This window comes from Poecilia mexicana, unplaced genomic scaffold (assembly GCF_051168715.1).
Source record: "Poecilia mexicana isolate PSO_F unplaced genomic scaffold, ASM5116871v1 scaffold_10, whole genome shotgun sequence".
Classification (NCBI taxonomy): domain Eukaryota; kingdom Metazoa; phylum Chordata; class Actinopteri; order Cyprinodontiformes; family Poeciliidae; genus Poecilia; species Poecilia mexicana.
The window spans coordinates 6,319,058-6,338,585 of NW_028263379.1; the positions used below are offsets into that span (position 1 = coordinate 6,319,058).

The window sequence follows — 19,528 nt, forward strand, 5'->3', positions numbered from 1 at the left end:
TTCAGCTTCATAAAGCTCAACAAGTCATTCATCAAAAGCTTTCACTGTCATTTCTTATTGGAAGTGTTGTCATGGATGTCTGCCCTCAAGGACCCCATGTTGGGGAAAAAGGTGAGGGCCTGTCATTGTTGAAAAACATACTCAAAAACAGAGAAGTGAAGTCTTACCTTGACGAGTGTTTTCACTTTTTCTACTGCATAATAGAGAAAATTATGTTACCCAGTCGCCTAAATTAACCACAATTATACATTCTTAGTTGATATTCATATATAAAAATATTTTTTTGAGCATTTAACAGTTTCAGTGGAGAGGAAGCTAAACATGATCACTTCAGTCATCTGGGAAAAAAATACACACACTTTAGATTTAGGGTTTTATGAATCAAACTAAAGTTTGGTCTGCTAAAAATCAGCCCCTTATTGAGAAATTATTGCTTGTTGGAGGTGTGGACTCTGTTGAAGTTTTAGGCCTGATTTTACCTAATTGCTTTTGGCCGTGACGTATGTAATGCACTATAGCTCAATGAAGCTTTGCAGCTAAAATGTTTTAAATGTTTCTCGTCCTCCAATTTTAATTGCTCAATATTTGGAAGTGCGAACAACGCGGACTGAATGGCTTCATTTACTTCCTCTACTGCCATTTCCAAACTACAGCCGTATAGACAGTTTGTAATTTGAAAACAGCGCAAGAAATCAACATCAATTGTTCACAGCAATAGATTTGTCTAAAGAAATCAACCTCAATGGGAGAAATCCAAGATGGAGCATTAAAGGGAAATAAAAAATCAAGCTGAACGAGGAGGTGATGAGCAAACTGACTAAAAATGATTCATAAATCTAGTCTGAAGTGCACAAAACACAACAGATTCCACACTGTAGTTAAACAACAAAAAAGGAAAAGTGTAAAATAATTATCCAGTCACTTAAATAATCACATTGGAAACAACATCAAAGCATCTGTATGATTTTATCCTTCTGTTATGACTGTGTGGAGACTGAAAAGTTGAAGCCTTCATGTGTTTGTTGCTCTGCTCACTTAAGGTCGCACTCCAGGATTTCAAGGTTAGGTCAGAAACTTGACTGGATCTTTTATTTTTTTTTCATCGATGCTGTTTCAAAATTGCTGCTGTGTTTAGGATCATTGTTCTGTTGGTAAAGCAGTTTGAGCCAGAGCTCAAGCTGGCAGGCAGGTGACCTCTGAGTTGACCCCAGAATATTTTAGTATACAGAGGAGTCCATGATGACTGCGAAGTACCCTGATAGTGTGGCGTCACATCATGACTGACTGTCGGAGTCGGGCGTTTACTGTGTTTAGTTTTCTCCAAACGTGGAGTTCTCCACTTTGATTACGTCTGTCCTTTGGGCTATTTCACTTTGTTATTGCAAATCTTTAAAAACTTTTATTGGCAAACATAAAGTAGCATTTAATTGTGACATGAAAGGCAAAACATGCACTTTTTCAACACTTTATTTTACAATTAAAAGTTTGAAAAGTGTGTTGTGTCTATTTAGTCTACATAAAATCCAGCCAAACCTCTAACCTTCAGAAGTCACCTAAATAAAGCGGTGTAATTTAATCTCAGTCAATGTAACTTTATAATGTTGGGCTACTTTATGTAAATCTGTCATGAAATTCAAATAAAATATACTTTGCTACAAAATGTGAAAAAGAATAAAAGAGCAAGAAGACTTTTGGAACGAACTACAGCTGCTGAGTTTTTGTCATTTTGCTTGTCTGACCTTGGGGTGACTTTGCTGGCATGTCCATTTTGGAGAAGATTGACGGCTGTCTCTAATGGCTTCCACTTATAAATAATCTATGTCACTGTAGAAAGTTGGACTTCAGATTATTTGGAATTGACTTCATAATTCTCCCAGAAACAATTGCTTCCTAAATGTCACTGCTGATGTCTTTCCTGATGGCAGTGTTCTAAGACAGCTGCAGACCTGCCAAATCTTCTGCTTATAAATAGGTTGTCACAGTGATCAGGATAAGATACTCAAATGAATTTGATCAGCATCTTTTCCATGTTGGCTTTTGTTTATATCATTGTGTGTTTTTGTATCCTTCCTGTTGGATTTAAATAATTGTACCACCTACTAAAAGAAAAGGCAGTTTTCCTGATATCAGGAAGTTGTACGTCATTTCTCTGTAACTACCTCCATGTCTCGCTTGCGCTGAAGTCAACGCCTTTCCACAGTTAGACTGTAAAGGCTGAGAGGAGAGTAATTTAAGTTCAGATTGTACCTTTGCTCCCATATCTTTATAATGACAAAAATTGCTGTGTTGATTCTTCCAGCCATGTACTTTTCAGCTTCAAAATCTCACTGATTTCATTCATCAAGACTCTCCCAGTGGATGAGGATCTAAACTCTGATTGCCCTCTTTTCTGTTAAAGTTGGTGAGTGTGTTCGTAAACAAATGGTAACATATTTAGGTTGTTCTTTCAACAATAAAGGTGCATTAAGGAGGTTCTGGCAGACTACTTGACATTACATTTTCATCTCCTAATTGTTGCAGTCCTTCACATGTAACTAGAGCTTTAACCACTCTGGAGCTCATCATTGGTTAAGTGTTTGTACGAATGCTGGTTTTCCATTTTCTTTCTAGCTTTTGAGGTTGTTTCATGCCAAAAAACTGATTCACACAAGAATCCCGATTCTCATGTGAATCGATTTTGCTGCAGCAAAACAGAGGATACAGGGAGGGAATAATTCCATATAAGCTCTGAATATTATTCAGAACTTAGTAAATGCAAATAAGACACTTTAATGTCTCCATGTGTCATTATGCTTTGCAGAGCAGAATGACCATGATGATCCTTTACGTGCTTATAGATTTAAGCAGAAATCATTATGAATTATAGTTTTTAATTGAATATTAATTTTATCAAATTGTGGCACCAAAAATCAGAATCAAGTCGAATCATGACACAGTAAGACTCCCAGCCCTACTTAGTTTCTGTTTTTTAAGATCATTTTATCTGGGAATGCTATCATGTTCTACACGTTTTTATGTTTTCCTGTCTCCAAATCCTCTTTTTAATTAAGGCCTGCTTTAGTTCTGAATTATATATGGAAGAACCAATTTTATTCAAGTGTTCAGAGAGGAATGTGTTATAACCAGCAAGTACTGCCTTCACCCTGACATGAGAGGCACTTGTTTGACCCCTGCTGTTTCACAGAATGAATGGCTTCACTGATTGAGCTCTGTAATCCTGGTATTTTAAACACACCCCTTTGTAATTAATGATTTTATTATGCAGAATCAGCACCATGCATGTCTGGTCTGTTGATTTTCAATTGCTCTACACCTACTGGTGCTAAAATATGTACTTCCGCCATAAACAGCAGTCGACCTGGCTGTGCTGTTGCACTCTGAATGTTTTCAACAAAACTGTGAATCTGTGAATTTCTTATCAGCTCGAGTGTGTAAACTCCTCTTTTAACATTTGTTGGGTTTCTGAGTGTGTAACTCCAGGATGTAAGCAGCTCTCCAGCTGGCCTTGTCTCACATCATAGCAGATGTTGAACGCAGCCAAAAGCAATGGAGCATATGTCTTTGTCCATTCATCATCAATGCAGAAAATCCCATGTATAAACCATATTTTGAAGTGGGAAAAAAAACTAAGCAGAAACAAATAACTAATTTGGAGTGAAGCTAAAAGCTTTCAAACAAACAGTCCTTTTTTTTTTTGGACATTTTTTTTTGTCAAACAACATCACACAGATAAATTGTTGTTTAAAATAGTGGAGAAATATTGCACCGCATTGGGAAATTGAAAAAATAAAATGTCTAAAGTGTAGTCCCAGTCACGTCTCATAAATTACTTTCCTTTCTGTCCTTTACAAAAGCAGGCATGTTGGTGGTCTGTGTGTGAAAAAGTCAAGATGTTGTGTTTGGCTGTCAGCTTAAATTTCGCAGCTTACCAGAACAGAAGAGCAAAGAAGATTGTCTTATAATTTCCCCAGAGTCCATAGGTGAACACATCCAAAAGTCTGGTGTAACTACAAGTGATGAAATTACACTTTAGTGACATTCTAATCCATTCAAAGGTTTGGAAGCAAAAACGGAATCAACTGGAAGATTAGGAGCCTCTTGATAAAACAGTTTGTAAGCTTGACTGGGTGCAGCATGTTTATGGTTTTAATTTTCTAACTGCTAACCAAGTGTGAAAAAATGTAAAAAAAAATATTATTCATCAGGCCTTCCTTTGGTCTTTGTGTGATAAATCATTTGAAAATTTCTGTCTGATGTTATTTACCTTGCCTTATATTCAATAATTATAAGTACATTCTAAAAGAATGAAGCAAACATTAGAAAAAGGCGACATTATGTTAAGAATGTGGAATGAAAATCTCATCTTTTGCAAATGGAGATGGAAAATGATCATTTGTGTGAGGCATTTTAATGGTTTTTATAATGCGAGGACTATTTTAATTTTATTTTAATTTTTATTTTATGTTAAAGACCAACTCAAAATAGTGAATAATTCTGGAAGGAAAATGAAACACGGTTTTCAAACGTTTTACAAAGCAAGCATTTGTATTCAGTCCTTTTGAATGGAGGTCCATCTTTCCACAGAAAAATTACCTTACATGTACAACCACAGCTACAATGGGATGGCTTAGGTCACAGCTTATTCATGTATTACAGGGGCTTAGTCAAAGTCTAGAGCTAAATCCAATCTGACTGGAACTGAGCCATTTCACAAAGATGGGCAAAAATGTTGTCTAGTTGGCAAAGCTGGTAGAGAAATACTATAAAAGACATGGAAACTGTGGTTCTGCTACGCATTTACTCAGGGAGGCTGGATGCATTTGTCAAATGGTTCACCTTTTTACTGCAAAAGATTTTCTAAATAATCCATCATTTCCTTCCACTTTGCTGACATGCATTACTTTGTGCTGGTTTGACGCATAAAATCCCATTAAAATATGTTGAAGTTTGCAGCTGCTACATAACACAATGTACAAAAAATCCTGCTGATTAATAGTTTGGCAAGGCTTTAATTATTTTAATAATTTTTAATGATAACTATAAAGTGGTCTGCACACTAACATGATCATAATTCCTTCCTATTTCTCAGGTCCTTACAAAGAAACAGACTTCATAGGCTGAAAGCAAAAGGATTCTTTAACTATCAAAGCCTTCAGAAACTGTGAGTTTCCATCATCCTCTCTCCATATACACACAAACTAAAGTTACTTAAACCCTGTGCAGGAGACGTAGCTGCAGACGTTAGGAGCCTTGGAAGGCTGTTGGGCATGCTGGCAGTGTTGATTGTTCTGCCGTGCGTGTGGATGCTTTTGCCACTGACTTGTGCTGTTTATCAAGCTTGCACAGTGTCACTGTGAGGACAGGTCTAATCCTTTGCCAGAACATGTTTTGCATTATTGGGATTGTGGGTTTAAATAGATTTAAAATGTCTATTATGTTTACATAAACAAGATGACTGAACAGCTGTTAGTAAAATATAATAGTAATATCCTACAACACGAGGATGTTACCCCCAAATTTAGGCCTTCCTGTATATAAGCAGATTTCTTTGTCAGTCAGCCCAACCATATTTTGGCAATGTGCCTGTGCCTGTTTTTGTTTGCTTATTAATTCATCAGCCTCAAGATGTTTCTGTGCTTCTTCTATAGATATCTACAGCACAACAATATTCAAGATGTGAATCCTGATGCATTCAGGGGCCTTCATAATCTGACAAGACTGTGAGTAAAGTAATAGTTTTTCTAATTACTAGATGTTTATTGTAATTAGATTATAACTTTTAACAGCTCTGTCATTATTCTGATTCTAACCTCAGATCATAAATGTGTGTGTGAGAATAAGTTCCTTTTGGATTAAAATCAAACTCTTATTTCATAAAACATGACCACAGTAGCTTGTCTGGTATTAAATATCACAAGTAAGAGACATGAACTCCTTTTTATTCTAGTTCTAATAAACTGTTTATTGATATGAAGGGCAGCTAGATAAAAACGGCTATATGGGCTACAGTTAGAGCGCTTCTTTGACCAAATAGGTTCTGCACTATGGCTATTGATAAATTATATCACCTTGTGCTCACAGTCAGATTTTCTTGCCCAAAAAGATATTTGTAACAGTAGGTTCTGGATAAATATGTACCACTTAATTATAACATAGTTAAGTGTGGCGTGAGTGCCCTGCTTCCTCCACAGATTCAGCTACGTGTGTAACGGAAAGCGAAATCAGCCAGAACCCAAAACGCAGCCAACACAAGAGTAGGTTCACCAAATGTCTTTATTACAAAAATAATGGTAAGAAGGGGCTAAACAGGGTGTGGTCACGCTGGTTGGTCAGGAAGGGGGAAGTCCACAGGGGTCTGGGATCCAGCTGGGGAGGAGTAAGGTGGAAGGGCAAAGGGAGGACTTGAGGGCTCAGGAGACAAACAGATGACAGGGACAAAATCCACCAACCAGAGGCTGAGTCCATGGAACAATCCAGGTTCATTCACGGGAGGGCCACAGGCAATGAAGATCCAGTAATCAGAAAACTTGAGGCAAGGTCAGAGTCAGGCAGGGTTCATCAACAGTAGGTCAGAAATCCTCCAGCAGCCAAGGGACAAGGCAAAATCTGTGGTCAAAAAACAGGCAGGATCAGAAAATCAGAAAACTTTGAAACATGAGACGAGGCTTGAAAGCTGTGACTGGGGCAACATGATCTCGCACTCAGCTGGTGACGAGCAGCTGTTTAAATAGGGCGCAGCACAGCGCAGGTGAGGGTAATGAGTAATCAGCACAGTCAAGGTGGAGCTGAGGGGCTGAGATCATGACAACGGGGAAAAGCTGAAGAGGTTTAATGCAGTACGGAGAGAAGACAATGGCACAACCACCAAAACAGGATATTCTATTCAAAACACTTCTTCACAGTCACAGATTATGAAACAAACTGCTGATGTCAGCAGTTTGATGGTGGAAAGTTTTTCTGGAAGGAAATATGTTGTTTTTACTTTTATGTACTCGGTGACTGTACACATGAAGATGTACATCTTTTTTCCTGTCAGTGTCTGTGCAAAATAAACAAAACTGAATGTTCAGAGACAATGACTATATCAAAATGTATATTTTTATTTATTCAGTAAAAACAATAAATGAAAAGTAAAACTGAAACATGTTTTACTTGTGACTTGCATGAGAGCAGAGAGCAGATATTACCATCTCTGTAAGGTTCTTACAATGTGAGCCATGATTGTGAATGAATAAATGCTAATGGTCAAGTAAAGCAGGTGTGAGTATGAACTTGAATGGCTTTGTAAGTAAATAAATAAAAGTTGATGAAGCTAAATGACTTCAGTGAGAGACGGTGTCCAGTAGATAATGACTTATGAAGCACAGTAGCCAAATAAACCCTTATTATTAAAACACATGCTACATTTACAGCAGGTTTTAATGAAAAACAAAAAATGTAAACAAAAACCACTAAAAAGGAACAATAAGAAAAATAAACAAAATTCTCCTTCAAAGATATTAATCATAAGAATGGACATTATTGAGCTCATTTTAATTCATCATGTGATCAATTGATTAGTTGCTTATTGACAGTAACAATACTGGTCAGAACTGGAGCATAAAATGATTTTATAACTTACAAAAGTGAATTTTATTTTTTTAAAAGATTGTTGTGTCTGAAATGGAAATAATCATCATTATTTTTATCTATGACACTGTATGTAACCCATATGCTCAAACTATGAGGTAAGCCAAAGTCATCGTCTTTACAAACAAATAGGAACCTTTCAGGACGACTTCAAGTTTTAGCTGTGTGTAAATTTAACTAAGCACCTCCGAAAAAAGGTTTGATTGTTTGAAAAATGCCATCACAAAGAACTGAAGGTGGAGCGCTGCAGTCCAGGTTGAGCTGGAGAGATTTTCTATGAGTCAAGGTGTCGGAGCAGGATGCCAAGATCTGAACTGGTACAGAGCTTACTTTTCTGCTGGCTGTAGATGAATGAGCAGAGCCGACACAGGCTTTCACAGAGATAGGGAGGCGAGTAAGGGAGGAGCAAAGCTGGCTGGTGTTCAAAGAGGAGAAAACTGAGAGGATGGAGCAGAGCAGGGAAATTACTGAAAACTCTTCTAGACAACAAAGAGTAGCCAGCTATAGCGTAATCCCTCAAGAAATAGCGGTCGAAGAGTTTCGGAGCTCCAGTACTGCACGTTTACTGCAGGGCTTGATTAGTTATTTAATGTGTAAAGGCCGTGAAGAAAAATGTTTTACCAAGACGAAAACAACAGAAATTGAAACAAATCTATAACAAATTTAGATATGCTGAAAAAGAAACAATCATTAAACTTTAACTGTTTTAGATTAGTTAGGACCAGCAAACTTAACTCTATTTTCTAGATGTCATTTGCTGATCAAACTTTTTTTTCACTTTGCACCAATTGGTTGAATTGGTTTTTAAAAACATTTAAAGCCGTAAAATGGAAATGTTGTTGCTAGGACATTAATCATCTTCCAACAGATTAGGGGGATATCATGTCCTGTTGCATATCAACAGCTTTTTGTAGGGTTTCCTCATAATGTATGGAAAACTAGTTCATCTTTGCCTACTGGTTACTTTAACGTTGCTAGTTATTATTTCAGGATTACCCACATTCTCACAGCTTATTTTAAAAATTGTTTCTGTCATTATAAAACATTCTAAAAAAAAAACTTCAGCACCTTTGAACTAACTTGGAATGTCATATTTTATCAAAGTTTGAAGACACCTTAATGTGACCTTTTCAATAAGATGTCATAGTCACATAAATCACACATCTGTAATACTGCACGTTATTTTCAACCATGTTGTGCATGACCTCACTTTTCGACGCACCCCCCCCCCCCCCCGGAGGTGGATGACATTGATAAAACACTCCATGTCAAATCCAAGGAGATTTGAAGATAACCTGGACAACTTTACAGAAATCTGACTTAACAGAAATATATAAACCTGCAATGACTTATCAATATGAAGGTGTATTCTCTCCACCTTTCATTACATTTTTTGTATCTCACTTTGACATGTCCTTGAATAGGCCACAGAGGCCAGAAATTCTTGCTTTATTAAATGTACCTTTTTCACAGAAAATGACATCCTTCTTTTTATTACCCATTTGATCTGCTGCTCTCTGCTCTTTAGCGATGCAAAACCTTATTCCTGTAATATAGAGATGAAGACTAAAATACATCTTAGATGACTGGGAAGTAATCGATATTGTCAATGTACAATATACAGGATGGGAATGATGAAAATAATTTGAAGGTTTGGGTAAAACATCACAGTTGTGATGTTTATAATATTGCAGTTCTGGTTAAACATTAACATACATTCATCATATTCATGCATGTCATGCACATTTAGACTTTTATGGCTGCATTTGAGCAGTTCTTTTTCATACTTGGTGTTAAAAAAAAGAAATTTGAATGATTTTAAACATAGGAAGTGGCTGCACGATTTCTTCCAAATCCCTGCATGCAGACAGACTGAAGTGTATACATTCATTTTCAGTAACATTTAAGTAAATGTCTATTAGGAAGCTTCGCCTTCACAACACGCACCGGACGAGTTGGAAAACCTGTTTAAATGATTGCTTTTGTCTGGCACAGACCTGACTTTAATTATAGTCCATATGTTTCTATAGTGTGAGGCCAGAGCCATTCTGAAACCTTCAATGAAACACAATTTGTCCATCATTGTTCCTTTGTAACAGCAGATTTTATTGAATTTGTACCCATATGACCTAAAATGTCAGCCTAATCTGGAAGAAAATTGGTTCGAATGATCGAAACAATCCAAGACTCACCAAGTCTCTCATAAACTAGGCAGCAGTATCACTATTCAGCATGGACTGAGAAGGGTGCAAAACAAGAAAAAAACTTTTCCTCCAAAACTAACACCTTTCAGATTGACTGATATTTGTAGCTTCCTACACAAGGCAAGATAAATGTCAAGTGAGATAAAGCTGGAGCTGTTTCATTGTTGAGTTTTTGTAATTCTGTTACTGATTTTGCCTACTTGATCACCCTGGTTGTTTGGAAGTGTTGTATTCTTCTGTGCCACATTTGTTTGTTTGACATGTACTGGTCACTTGCTCAATATTGTTTTTTAAGAGAGAACATGAGAAGAGGAGAGAAAACTGCAGTAAACAGTCTTCACCCACATATTCACCCATTCAAACTACTTGAATAATTCTTAACCAAACATTTATTTATTGGAAGCTACGTGTGCTAAGCGTTTTCAAAGTTAGCAAAACACTAATGACTGAGTATAAGCTTCTGACTGACGCTAAATACAGGCTTAGCTTTGCTTGTTAGTTTCATGTGTCATATACAGAGTAAGGTAACATTTTTATTATTTTTTTTCCAGGTACCTGAGTTACAACAAGATAATAGTATTGATGCCAGGAGTGTTCAAGGACCTGCACAAGCTGGAGTGGCTGTGAGTCAGCAGCTGTTATGTTCCATTGTTTCCTTTTTCCTCTCGTCCTCCTCTCAGCGTTATATTATACACCACACGTATCTCTGCTGAGGCGGTTTTATCTGAATCAATGATCCAAAAATAAGGCGGAAACAATATTCTGTTTGTCTTTTCAGGATCCTGGAAAACAACAATATCCATCAGATATCTGCCATGACATTTTCAGGACTGAACTCCCTTGTTTTACTGTGAGTTTCTGCCCTTACATTATATACTTGATCTTTTACTTTCATCTCATGTTTTTTTGGCCTATTTGAAGTGGTTGTTGTTCTTCCCCTGTTAAGAGTAAAAGTGTCTGAACATGAAGAAGAAATGAGCGACACTGTGTTTCTTTTTGTCTCTGACTGACAGGGTTTTGTTGAACAACTCCCTGGCAAAGTTGGATGACATCTGCCGGGAAATGCCCAGACTGAACTGGCTGTAAGTGGGATGTCAGAAAATATCACAAACTGTCCTCTCATAAAAGTGACAAGACCTTTGATGGGTTTATTCTCTCTGTGTGTGTATCTATCCCCACATACTCTCTGTGTATGTGTGTGTTTTCCAAAACATGTCCTTGCAGGGACTTGGAGGGAAATCTAATTGAAAAAATTGGAAATGCTTCTCTCCATTCATGCACCATGTTGACGGTTCTGTAAGTGTAAATTTGCATAATTTAATTCATAGCTAAGGCAAACGTTTGCTCTCAAAATATTTACTTCTGACTTAAGCTTGCAAATCCTACCCAGATTCACTTAAAACTGAAGCCACCTTGTAGCCAGAGCATGAAGTCAATACAGGCGATTCATTAAACGGAAGGAAGAGGCTTCGAGGAACAGCGGAGTGATTCAGTGTTTATTGACTTTTTCCAGGGTGTTGCAGCGAAACCGGATCAGCTACATACACGAACAAGCATTCTCAGTCCTCCAAAAGCTCGGAGAATTGTAAGTTCCTTTCCTCATTTATTTTATTTTCAAATCGCACAGAGAAACTATTCTCAAAATAAAAAGAGACAAAGTTTGAGTTGCTTTTGAGAAAAAGGCTGAATGAACCACGTTAACATGTGGATCACTTTGAAAATCGTCACATATTGTCTTCCAGTTCCAAGGACATTATCAAAACATTGATGGAGTGTTTGAAGGAGTGTGTGAACATCAAGGGAACAGTATGTTCTGAAGGAGAGCAAATTTTAAGGGAAAGATTTCACTATGTCTAATGAGCTCACAGTTATGATGGAGGCTTCATTGAACAAACTCATGACTGCTTTGTACTACTTGCAGTTAAACTGAATATGGTCATTTAGATTAGCTACTTTATTGGGGCGCATTAGTTTGCTCCTTTGAAATGATTTTTCCACTGCGATATATATTTCAGCTAATGTTCCCATTTTAAGAGCATTTCTTTTCTCTACAGGAGGATTATTTTGATTATGAACTCTTGACCCTTCTGTTTCTAGAACTACAGATTTGTTCTCCTTCACTAACTTTCTTAACTGCCACAAAGTTTCTCACAAAGTACATGTAATGTTTTTATTGAATTTTCTCCAAATGTCTGAACCCCAGAGGATATTTTTTCTGTTTTTCATTGAGCTCATGACTTTTCCTGGAGTGGAGTTTTTCCAACTGAAAAACAAAGTAAAAAAATAAACAATAACTCATCAGAGGCCATTTTCATTCCAGTGCTGTACTATATACCTCCCCAAAAATAATCCACAAAATATGTCACAAAACAAGTTACTTCTTACATACAGGTCAATTTGAATAAATTGATATTTATTTAAATAGTTAGATTGAAAACATATTTATATAGGGATCAATCACACTCACAGTGATATATCAAGTTTTTAGTCATCTTAATTTGATCATTGTGGTTTACATGCAGCTTCTGAACTTTGGAATATTACGAAAAAACATTTTTGTTCTGAAATGAGATCCTACTAAAACGTTTCACCCTGAACTACAGAGTATTTACACTCACTGCTTGGTCAAAACGTTTTTGCATAAATTACTGTAATTAATACAGCATAAAATGAAGGCAATTAATTAATCACTCAAGGAAGTTTAGGGTTTTATTTAATATTTATTTAGCCTTTAGTTTACCAGGTAGAATGTTGGAAAACAATTTTCATTTATAAACCTGACATGACAGAAAAAGTACAAAAACACATAAAAAAAACATTTGAACAGAAAAGCCTCAGTAATGTCTCTTCTCTTTGTAACAGTAAAGTAGTAAACATCCTGGATGCCATCTTGGATAAATATTACTTTATTAATCTAAAATGTCCTAGCATGTGATTGTGTGTTTTTGTTACCTGTAAAAGAACTTAACTCTGTTTGTGTAAGAAAAATGATTTTAACTTTCTGAATAAAGGAGATTAAATGAATTAGCTTTCTAAACTATTGTGATTTATTGAGATGCTCCTCTAAATTGAGCATATTTAACCTTTACAGCCAGTATTATACCAAGTGTCTACTGTTTTACTTTTCAGACTGGGTATTATTTGACCTGTTTCTGTACAGAGGACACCATTCCACTCCTGTTGTTTGTATATTTCTGGCTTATAACCACAGACGTGCTGCGTATGCCTGCAGATGTGAACCTTTTACTTCAGATCCTGTCTCCCTCTTGAGTTTTGAATAGTGCCCTTTTGCATTTATCTTCATAGCATCCCCCCAACTGTATGTTCCTTTTGTTTTCTGTGCCTCACTGTTGCCTGTACAAAGCTGATAAATGCCTCATGAGTTTTAGCATCTCCTGTTCCAGGGACCTGTGAATTTTTTATGCTCCTCTAGCAGTAAGTTCGATAGCCGGAGGCAACATATTGTTTGTTCTCATTCTCCAGAACACACTGAAGGAAAATTTCCTTAAATTTTGCAGTAATGTCGCTTTGGATTAAAGGGTGAACTACTTAAAATTAGTTGGTCATATCTCAAGATTACTGTGACCCTTTTTGTCCTGCCTGAAATATAAAAAATGGGCTGCAGACATTTAACAGCAAGGGGGTAATTGAAGCTTTTATTTTTCCTTGCTGGATATTTGAGGGACAGAAATGTGTCATCTGTAAAATTTGAACGCTATTGCACCGTTATTGTAACATCAGACACACCTTCTTTGTCTAGGCTGTGAAAGCTTCAGGCTAATTCCTTAAGAATCCAACTGCTTGGGTTTGGCTTTGAGACTTTGGAATAAATTAACTTAGCGGGAAATATTTTAGATAACGTCAAGCTCTTTACTTTTTTTTTTTTCTTGCAAATACTTTTTTGCATCCTTTTGTCCAAGATAAGGCCTTCCATGACTCTTTTATTATCACTAAATCCCATCAAAGCAAAATAACCAGTGTTGTTTTGTTTCTTCTCGACTCTGTAGCCAAAAGCCAGTTACATTTCGCATGACTTTATTTATTCTGTTGTACTCACAACATAATTAAATGCTCACCAATAATGCACATTTCTGCAAACTCTAAGAATTTATTTTGTCAACCTTATTAAACATACAAAGTGTTGATAGTAGTTGTTGGTTATTTAATCAGAAACAAGAAAAACAGAGAGAATGCATCTCGCAGCTCTGGCTGCTGGAAAAAAGTCAGTTTTAGTATTTTATAAATGTTTTTTAGTTACATGCATTGAACTGTAAATTGCTATAACAATAAATCTTCACTACAAAGACTTCAAAGAATGAAGATAAATCATGATGTAACATTAAAGCACTGCTTACATCATTGTACCTTAATCAAGTTAAGATATCTCTCCTTGCAAAAAAGGCGACATTTGTCTTTATGTTTCTGCATCTTAAGATTCCTTTCTGGTTAAGAAGGTTATGAATTCTCCCTGCTATATTTGTGGTGCGGTAGGTGATTTCAAACACAGGTAAGCATGTCGACACTAACATTTCCTTGCCAGTGTACTTGTAAACTCATATGTTGGTGTTATGGGGAGTATCGAACGACAACAAAAGGCGAAAGTTTTCTGCTGCTTGTGGTGAAATCCAGCACATGGGACAGAATAGTAACAGTGAAAAACCATTTCTCAAATTTCTTGTATTGTGTTGCTAGCCACATTGAATCCCGCGTAGAAGGACAGCAAGCAGTTGTTGCCTCATAGCATTTGTTCCATAGGAAATGAATGGAGGTGGAGCGATATCACCTCCTGTGCTAAAGGTGACCTATCTTGCTTCCTTGAACAGGTTAGGGTAGGTCTTCATGCTATTCAAAACATTTCATTACACTTTTTGCACAAAATCATTCTTAGATTATGAGATTTCAGTCTACTCAGTTCTGCCTCTTTTCAAAATGAGCCATTTTAGGCCCTCTTGTCACTTTAGGTCCAAATAAGCTGCTGCTGGTTAAGCCCCCAAAATCAATGTTTACATTTGCACATGAAAATTGTCTGCAAACAGAGCCACAGTTATGCCACTGTACATCTTTGAAAACCAAAAGTAGAGCGTCTTAAACAGTCAACAAAAACGCAGAAGGTGGTTTCTGGATGATAAACAATAAAACACTTGCTTTTTTCCACAGCCACTGCAGCTCATACAGCTGTAAAACCGGCTAACCAAACTTTGCTGGAGCTCCACTTGCATTGCTTGGTAATGGGCTTGGCTAAGATGGGGTTGCCAAGTAACCAGGCAGTGTCCTTCGATTGTGACTTAACAATTGGGAGGTTTCTGAAATGGCTTGTTTTCCAGATCCAAAAAAACAATAACTTATTGCCAAAAATCAACTGTGTGTAGAGGTTTTCTTAAGCACTTGGGCTGTTTTAGAAGCAGGAGAGACCTAAATGGAAGTATGAAAATATGCAAAAAGTGAATTTTGCAGAATAGGTCCACTTTAAGGTACTTTTAGTTTAGTATCCTTTCTGTTTAGCTCAGCTAACTTAGCCTCCTTCCCACAGTTTCCTGCCTACTCTTCCACAGATGTGCAACTCTTCACTGATTAGACTCACCTGGTCCTCATATCACTGATGGACCAGAAGAGCCATTTTATTCTGTCTAGTCTCAGGTGTTCATTTGACATCTGAAGGAAAAGGGATGGTCGACTGAAGGCATCATTTTAGACAGAGATAACTAGATTGTATTAAAAGAAGCCAACCACGTCTGAAAAACCAACATTTAACAGAGGAGGTGACCTCAGATTTGATCTACCTAACTCTGCAGACTGCAAAAAGATTCTGCAAGACATAGAGAAGCCAGGAGGATCATCTCCACTCTTCCCTCCTTCACTGATATTTTTGACATCCACTTTGCCAACATTGCTGGTGACACCTCACACTCCTCACTACCCGTCTTCAGCCTCCTGCCTCAGGGAGAAGGTACCAGAACACACTCCAACGCTTCTGAGCGTCTTTAAACAACAGCCTGTCAGAATACTTAACTCTGTCCACTACATTCTCCCTCTGACTCCTGCCAGTGGATTTTAACCTTAATCTTGCTTCAATAGTAAACTTTACCTTGTTTCTACTTTATTAATTTAAATGTTTTGAGGGAGAAAAATAGTATTTCCATTTATCTGTATCTTCTGCATGTATGGTGAGTTCACAAAGAGGATGGTGATCAGTCCTGACTCTCCTCATTCAGTTTCACAGCAGTTCACACCATGTGACCAAAGCCACTCATCTGTATGTCGACAAATAACATGGACTCAAGTACTGGACAAAAACGGAGAGCAGAACTGGCAACTTGTGTACTTAATGACCCAAATGGTGTGACTACAGCACGAATAGGCCTTACTTCCAATCACATTGAGAACTGAAAAAGGCTTTTGGATAGAAGATGAGAGCTCTTCAAGGAATAAAAGAACTCCAGGGTCATTCTACTTAAAGCACTTAGAAACTCTAATGTACTTATAAAGAACTCTCAGCTGTGTCTCTGATAGATGTTTAGTATTTCTTACAGACATAAGAAGACGACTAGCTACTTTAGTTTCCACTTTGTGTATTAAAATGGCCTGTAAGAGTTATAATACCTACTGTCATAATGTCTGTCTGACAGGGTTTCTTATTGGACATGTTGTGAACTATTTTTATTGAAATCAGGTGTTAAGTTTTTTTCCTTGCCCTTGTTTTTTTGTGTTATTTTAAAGTTTATTTAAAAAAAAGACAACTAAATTGAGATTATTTATTTTTTGCTCGTACTAGCACCTTTAATTGTTCCTGAGTAAAATCTTACAATAACTGGATTTCATGCATAGATTTCTTTTTTTACAAGAAAAATTATTTTTATTTTTAAAAAGTTGCTTCTCTTTTTATCATAATTTCTACAAATAATAAACACATGTAAAGGAGAAAGTACAGTGTTGTGCCTGTTTGTCTCTGCATGTCAATCGGCCAAGTCTGTTGTTCATATTTTGTATATCAGCAGGAAATAGTTTGGAAACCAACAATGTTCTATAAAAAGATCAGCAAAAATTAGAACAGTCTTTTGGTTCTGAATGAGTTTGTTTATTTGTCTAATGCTTATGCGCTTGTGTCTCTGCACAGGGATCTGTCCAACAACAGACTGGTGGCCATACCTCCCAATCTATTTGTCTTACTGGAGGATTTGCTCCAACTGTGAGTTCTTAATCAAACACGACAGTAAACAGATTTTGGTTTAACTTTGGATTGCTGCAGCTGGAGTCTGTTTACATGTCTGCGAGAATCAGATTGCACAAAACTCAATTTTAATTGGATTTAGTGTATTTTATTTCAATATAATTAAATCAGACATATAAAGTATGAAAAGTAAAGTTTTTACATTTGCACCAAGATTTTATGCATTTATTACATAAAAATAGTTGAGCAGAAGTTAGCTTGCTAACAGCATAATAGGTTTATATCAAGCTGTCATGCAGAGACAAACAGAAAGAGGACGAGTCCAGCTTTTGCTGCTGAATTGTTTTGATAGCTTGATTGGAAGGAAAACATGTAGGAGTTAAAAAGAAACAGAAAAACATGTTATTTAGATGAAGCGCTGATGTCTGATATGTAATCTCTGCAGGATTTATCTGTAGTGTGAGATCAAGGATCAGTAGCATCTATATTTAATATTTTGTGTGCTTTTTTTTAATCTTGTAGAAACATATCTTACAATCCCATCGTGGAGCTTCAACTGGATCACTTTGACAAGTTACATAAACTGAAGTCTTTGTAAGTATCTGTTCTCCCGTTCTTGACACTGACCACTAATCTTTACTGTTGGAGATTTAAGGACAACAACAGCTTTGTATCAGCTTTTGAAAGGGTAATGAAGTCTTTTATGATGTTTAAGATCTGCCAACATGTCTGTTGTGACATGCCAAATAGGAAAAAGTTTAACAGTAAGACAAAGGCTCGGCAAAAAGACCAGAAAAACCCAAATTCTCACACAGTTTTACAACGTGTGCGCCCAAATGTATCAGGTGTAAATCTAACCCATCATTTCAGAAAAAGAGCATCAGGCCAACAGAAAACATGGTGGTGGTAGTGTGATGGTTGGGGCTGTATTCCTGCTTCAGGCTCTGGACAATTTTCAATAAGTGATCAAACAATTAATTATCTCTCTAGCATAAATTTCTAAAGGATTGTAGGGACACTTTGATCATGAAGCAGGACAGTAATCCAGAGCACAGCACTGTGCTCAAATTCACCTCCAAATGGCTCAAAAAACAAAGTTTTTGAAACATGCTTTTTTTAATCTATTATTGATAATAAAATTTGTTTGATCTGAAACACTTGAAGTTTGACAAGAACAGCATAGACAGAGAAAGTCCATAGGAGCATATTCTTTTTCACAGGTCTGTATTTCACTTTTCAGAATTTGTAACAAAATGTTTTTATGTCTCTCAGGAGCATAGAGGGAATAGAAATTGATAACATACAGCGAAGGATGTTTGAACCTCTCAGATACTTGACTCACATGTAAGTACAACATTATCATGCTCTGTGGAGACCTTCATTTTTTCACACATAATGTACTGATAAGACCGAGTCACAGGCTATCCTTACTGGGGCTCAGCTTTAAATCCATCTGGGAGATAATTAAACCAGCTTTAAGGTGAGCCAACCTCTCAGAGCGCAAAGATACATAATTCATGAATTCGTGGAAGGAATAAGTTCCTTTTTTACTTCTTTTTTTTTAGTTGTAGTTTTTCGTTTTTATTCAAGTGGGCTAAACAAAAACCATTAATGTTAAGAAGGATGGTGATCTGGTTTGTTTTAGTAAAAAGGGTTTAGCCCCAAACTGTGGCAAGTAAATTGAAAGGCAATTTTGTAGCACCAAACAGTGAAAAACAATTTCAAATCTTCATGACAAATACTTTTTATGCTGTGGAAGGTTACATTGTGTGTGTGTGGGGGTGTGTGTGTGTGTGTGTGGGGTTGTGTGTGTGTGTGTGTTTTTCTCTTAAATCAACCAGCCTGGCTATAATCTGCTTCCAAATATACAATTTCTATGATTTTTCAACAGATTTGACTCCATAAACTGACCCATAAAAAGCAGCAAAACATGGGAACAAAGTAGAAGTGCACAATACATTGGGTTTGGCTTTCCTTAATTTTTTTTACCAAATTGCCTGATATATAAAACTTCAATTTCAATAAATGATGAGTTTTTTAGTCATGTGACAATGATGTTGAAGCAGTGCATTGTGGGGTGTTCTCACTATGTGGAAAAGGTAAGAGAACATAATACCATATCAGTTATCGGACACAACAGTAATATTAACATCAGATATTAATACTAACCCAAATTTACATACTGGTGCATCACTTGATGACAAAACTTTAGTATTTTTATTTTTTTTTTTTCCCTGGTTGAACGTTCAACCTCCATCCTGAACGTTGCCCACCTTCATTTGAAATGAGTGAATATTTTGGCTAAAATAGCAACAGTTTATCTCCAATAGTGATATAGGAGATAAACTTTTGACATTTTGATGTGTAATCTCAAACTTTAATTTATTTAAATTAGATTTTATGTATCAGACCAACACAGAGCAGTAAACGATAAGAAAAGAAAAGAAAATTACATTTGGGTTTTTTAAAAAATGAAGCATGTTTTCAGCCCTCTTAGCCATAAATAAAACTCTTCACAACCAGTTGC

General features: G+C 36.6%; 1 protein-coding gene across 1 annotated transcript in view; it reads left to right on the forward strand.

Annotated features, from left to right (window-relative positions):
* rxfp1 (relaxin family peptide receptor 1) overlaps positions 1 to 19,528 on the forward strand; it is a 95,049-nt gene that overhangs the window by 59,281 nt on the left and 16,240 nt on the right. The window contains exons 5-14 of the mRNA XM_014981980.2: positions 5,090 to 5,161; positions 5,649 to 5,720; positions 10,385 to 10,456; positions 10,612 to 10,683; positions 10,847 to 10,915; positions 11,058 to 11,129; positions 11,347 to 11,418; positions 16,948 to 17,019; positions 17,524 to 17,595; positions 18,274 to 18,345. Of these exons, the coding sequence (XP_014837466.2) occupies positions 5,090 to 5,161; positions 5,649 to 5,720; positions 10,385 to 10,456; positions 10,612 to 10,683; positions 10,847 to 10,915; positions 11,058 to 11,129; positions 11,347 to 11,418; positions 16,948 to 17,019; positions 17,524 to 17,595; positions 18,274 to 18,345 (717 nt within the window). The remainder of the gene's footprint in view (positions 1 to 5,089; positions 5,162 to 5,648; positions 5,721 to 10,384; positions 10,457 to 10,611; positions 10,684 to 10,846; positions 10,916 to 11,057; positions 11,130 to 11,346; positions 11,419 to 16,947; positions 17,020 to 17,523; positions 17,596 to 18,273; positions 18,346 to 19,528) is intronic.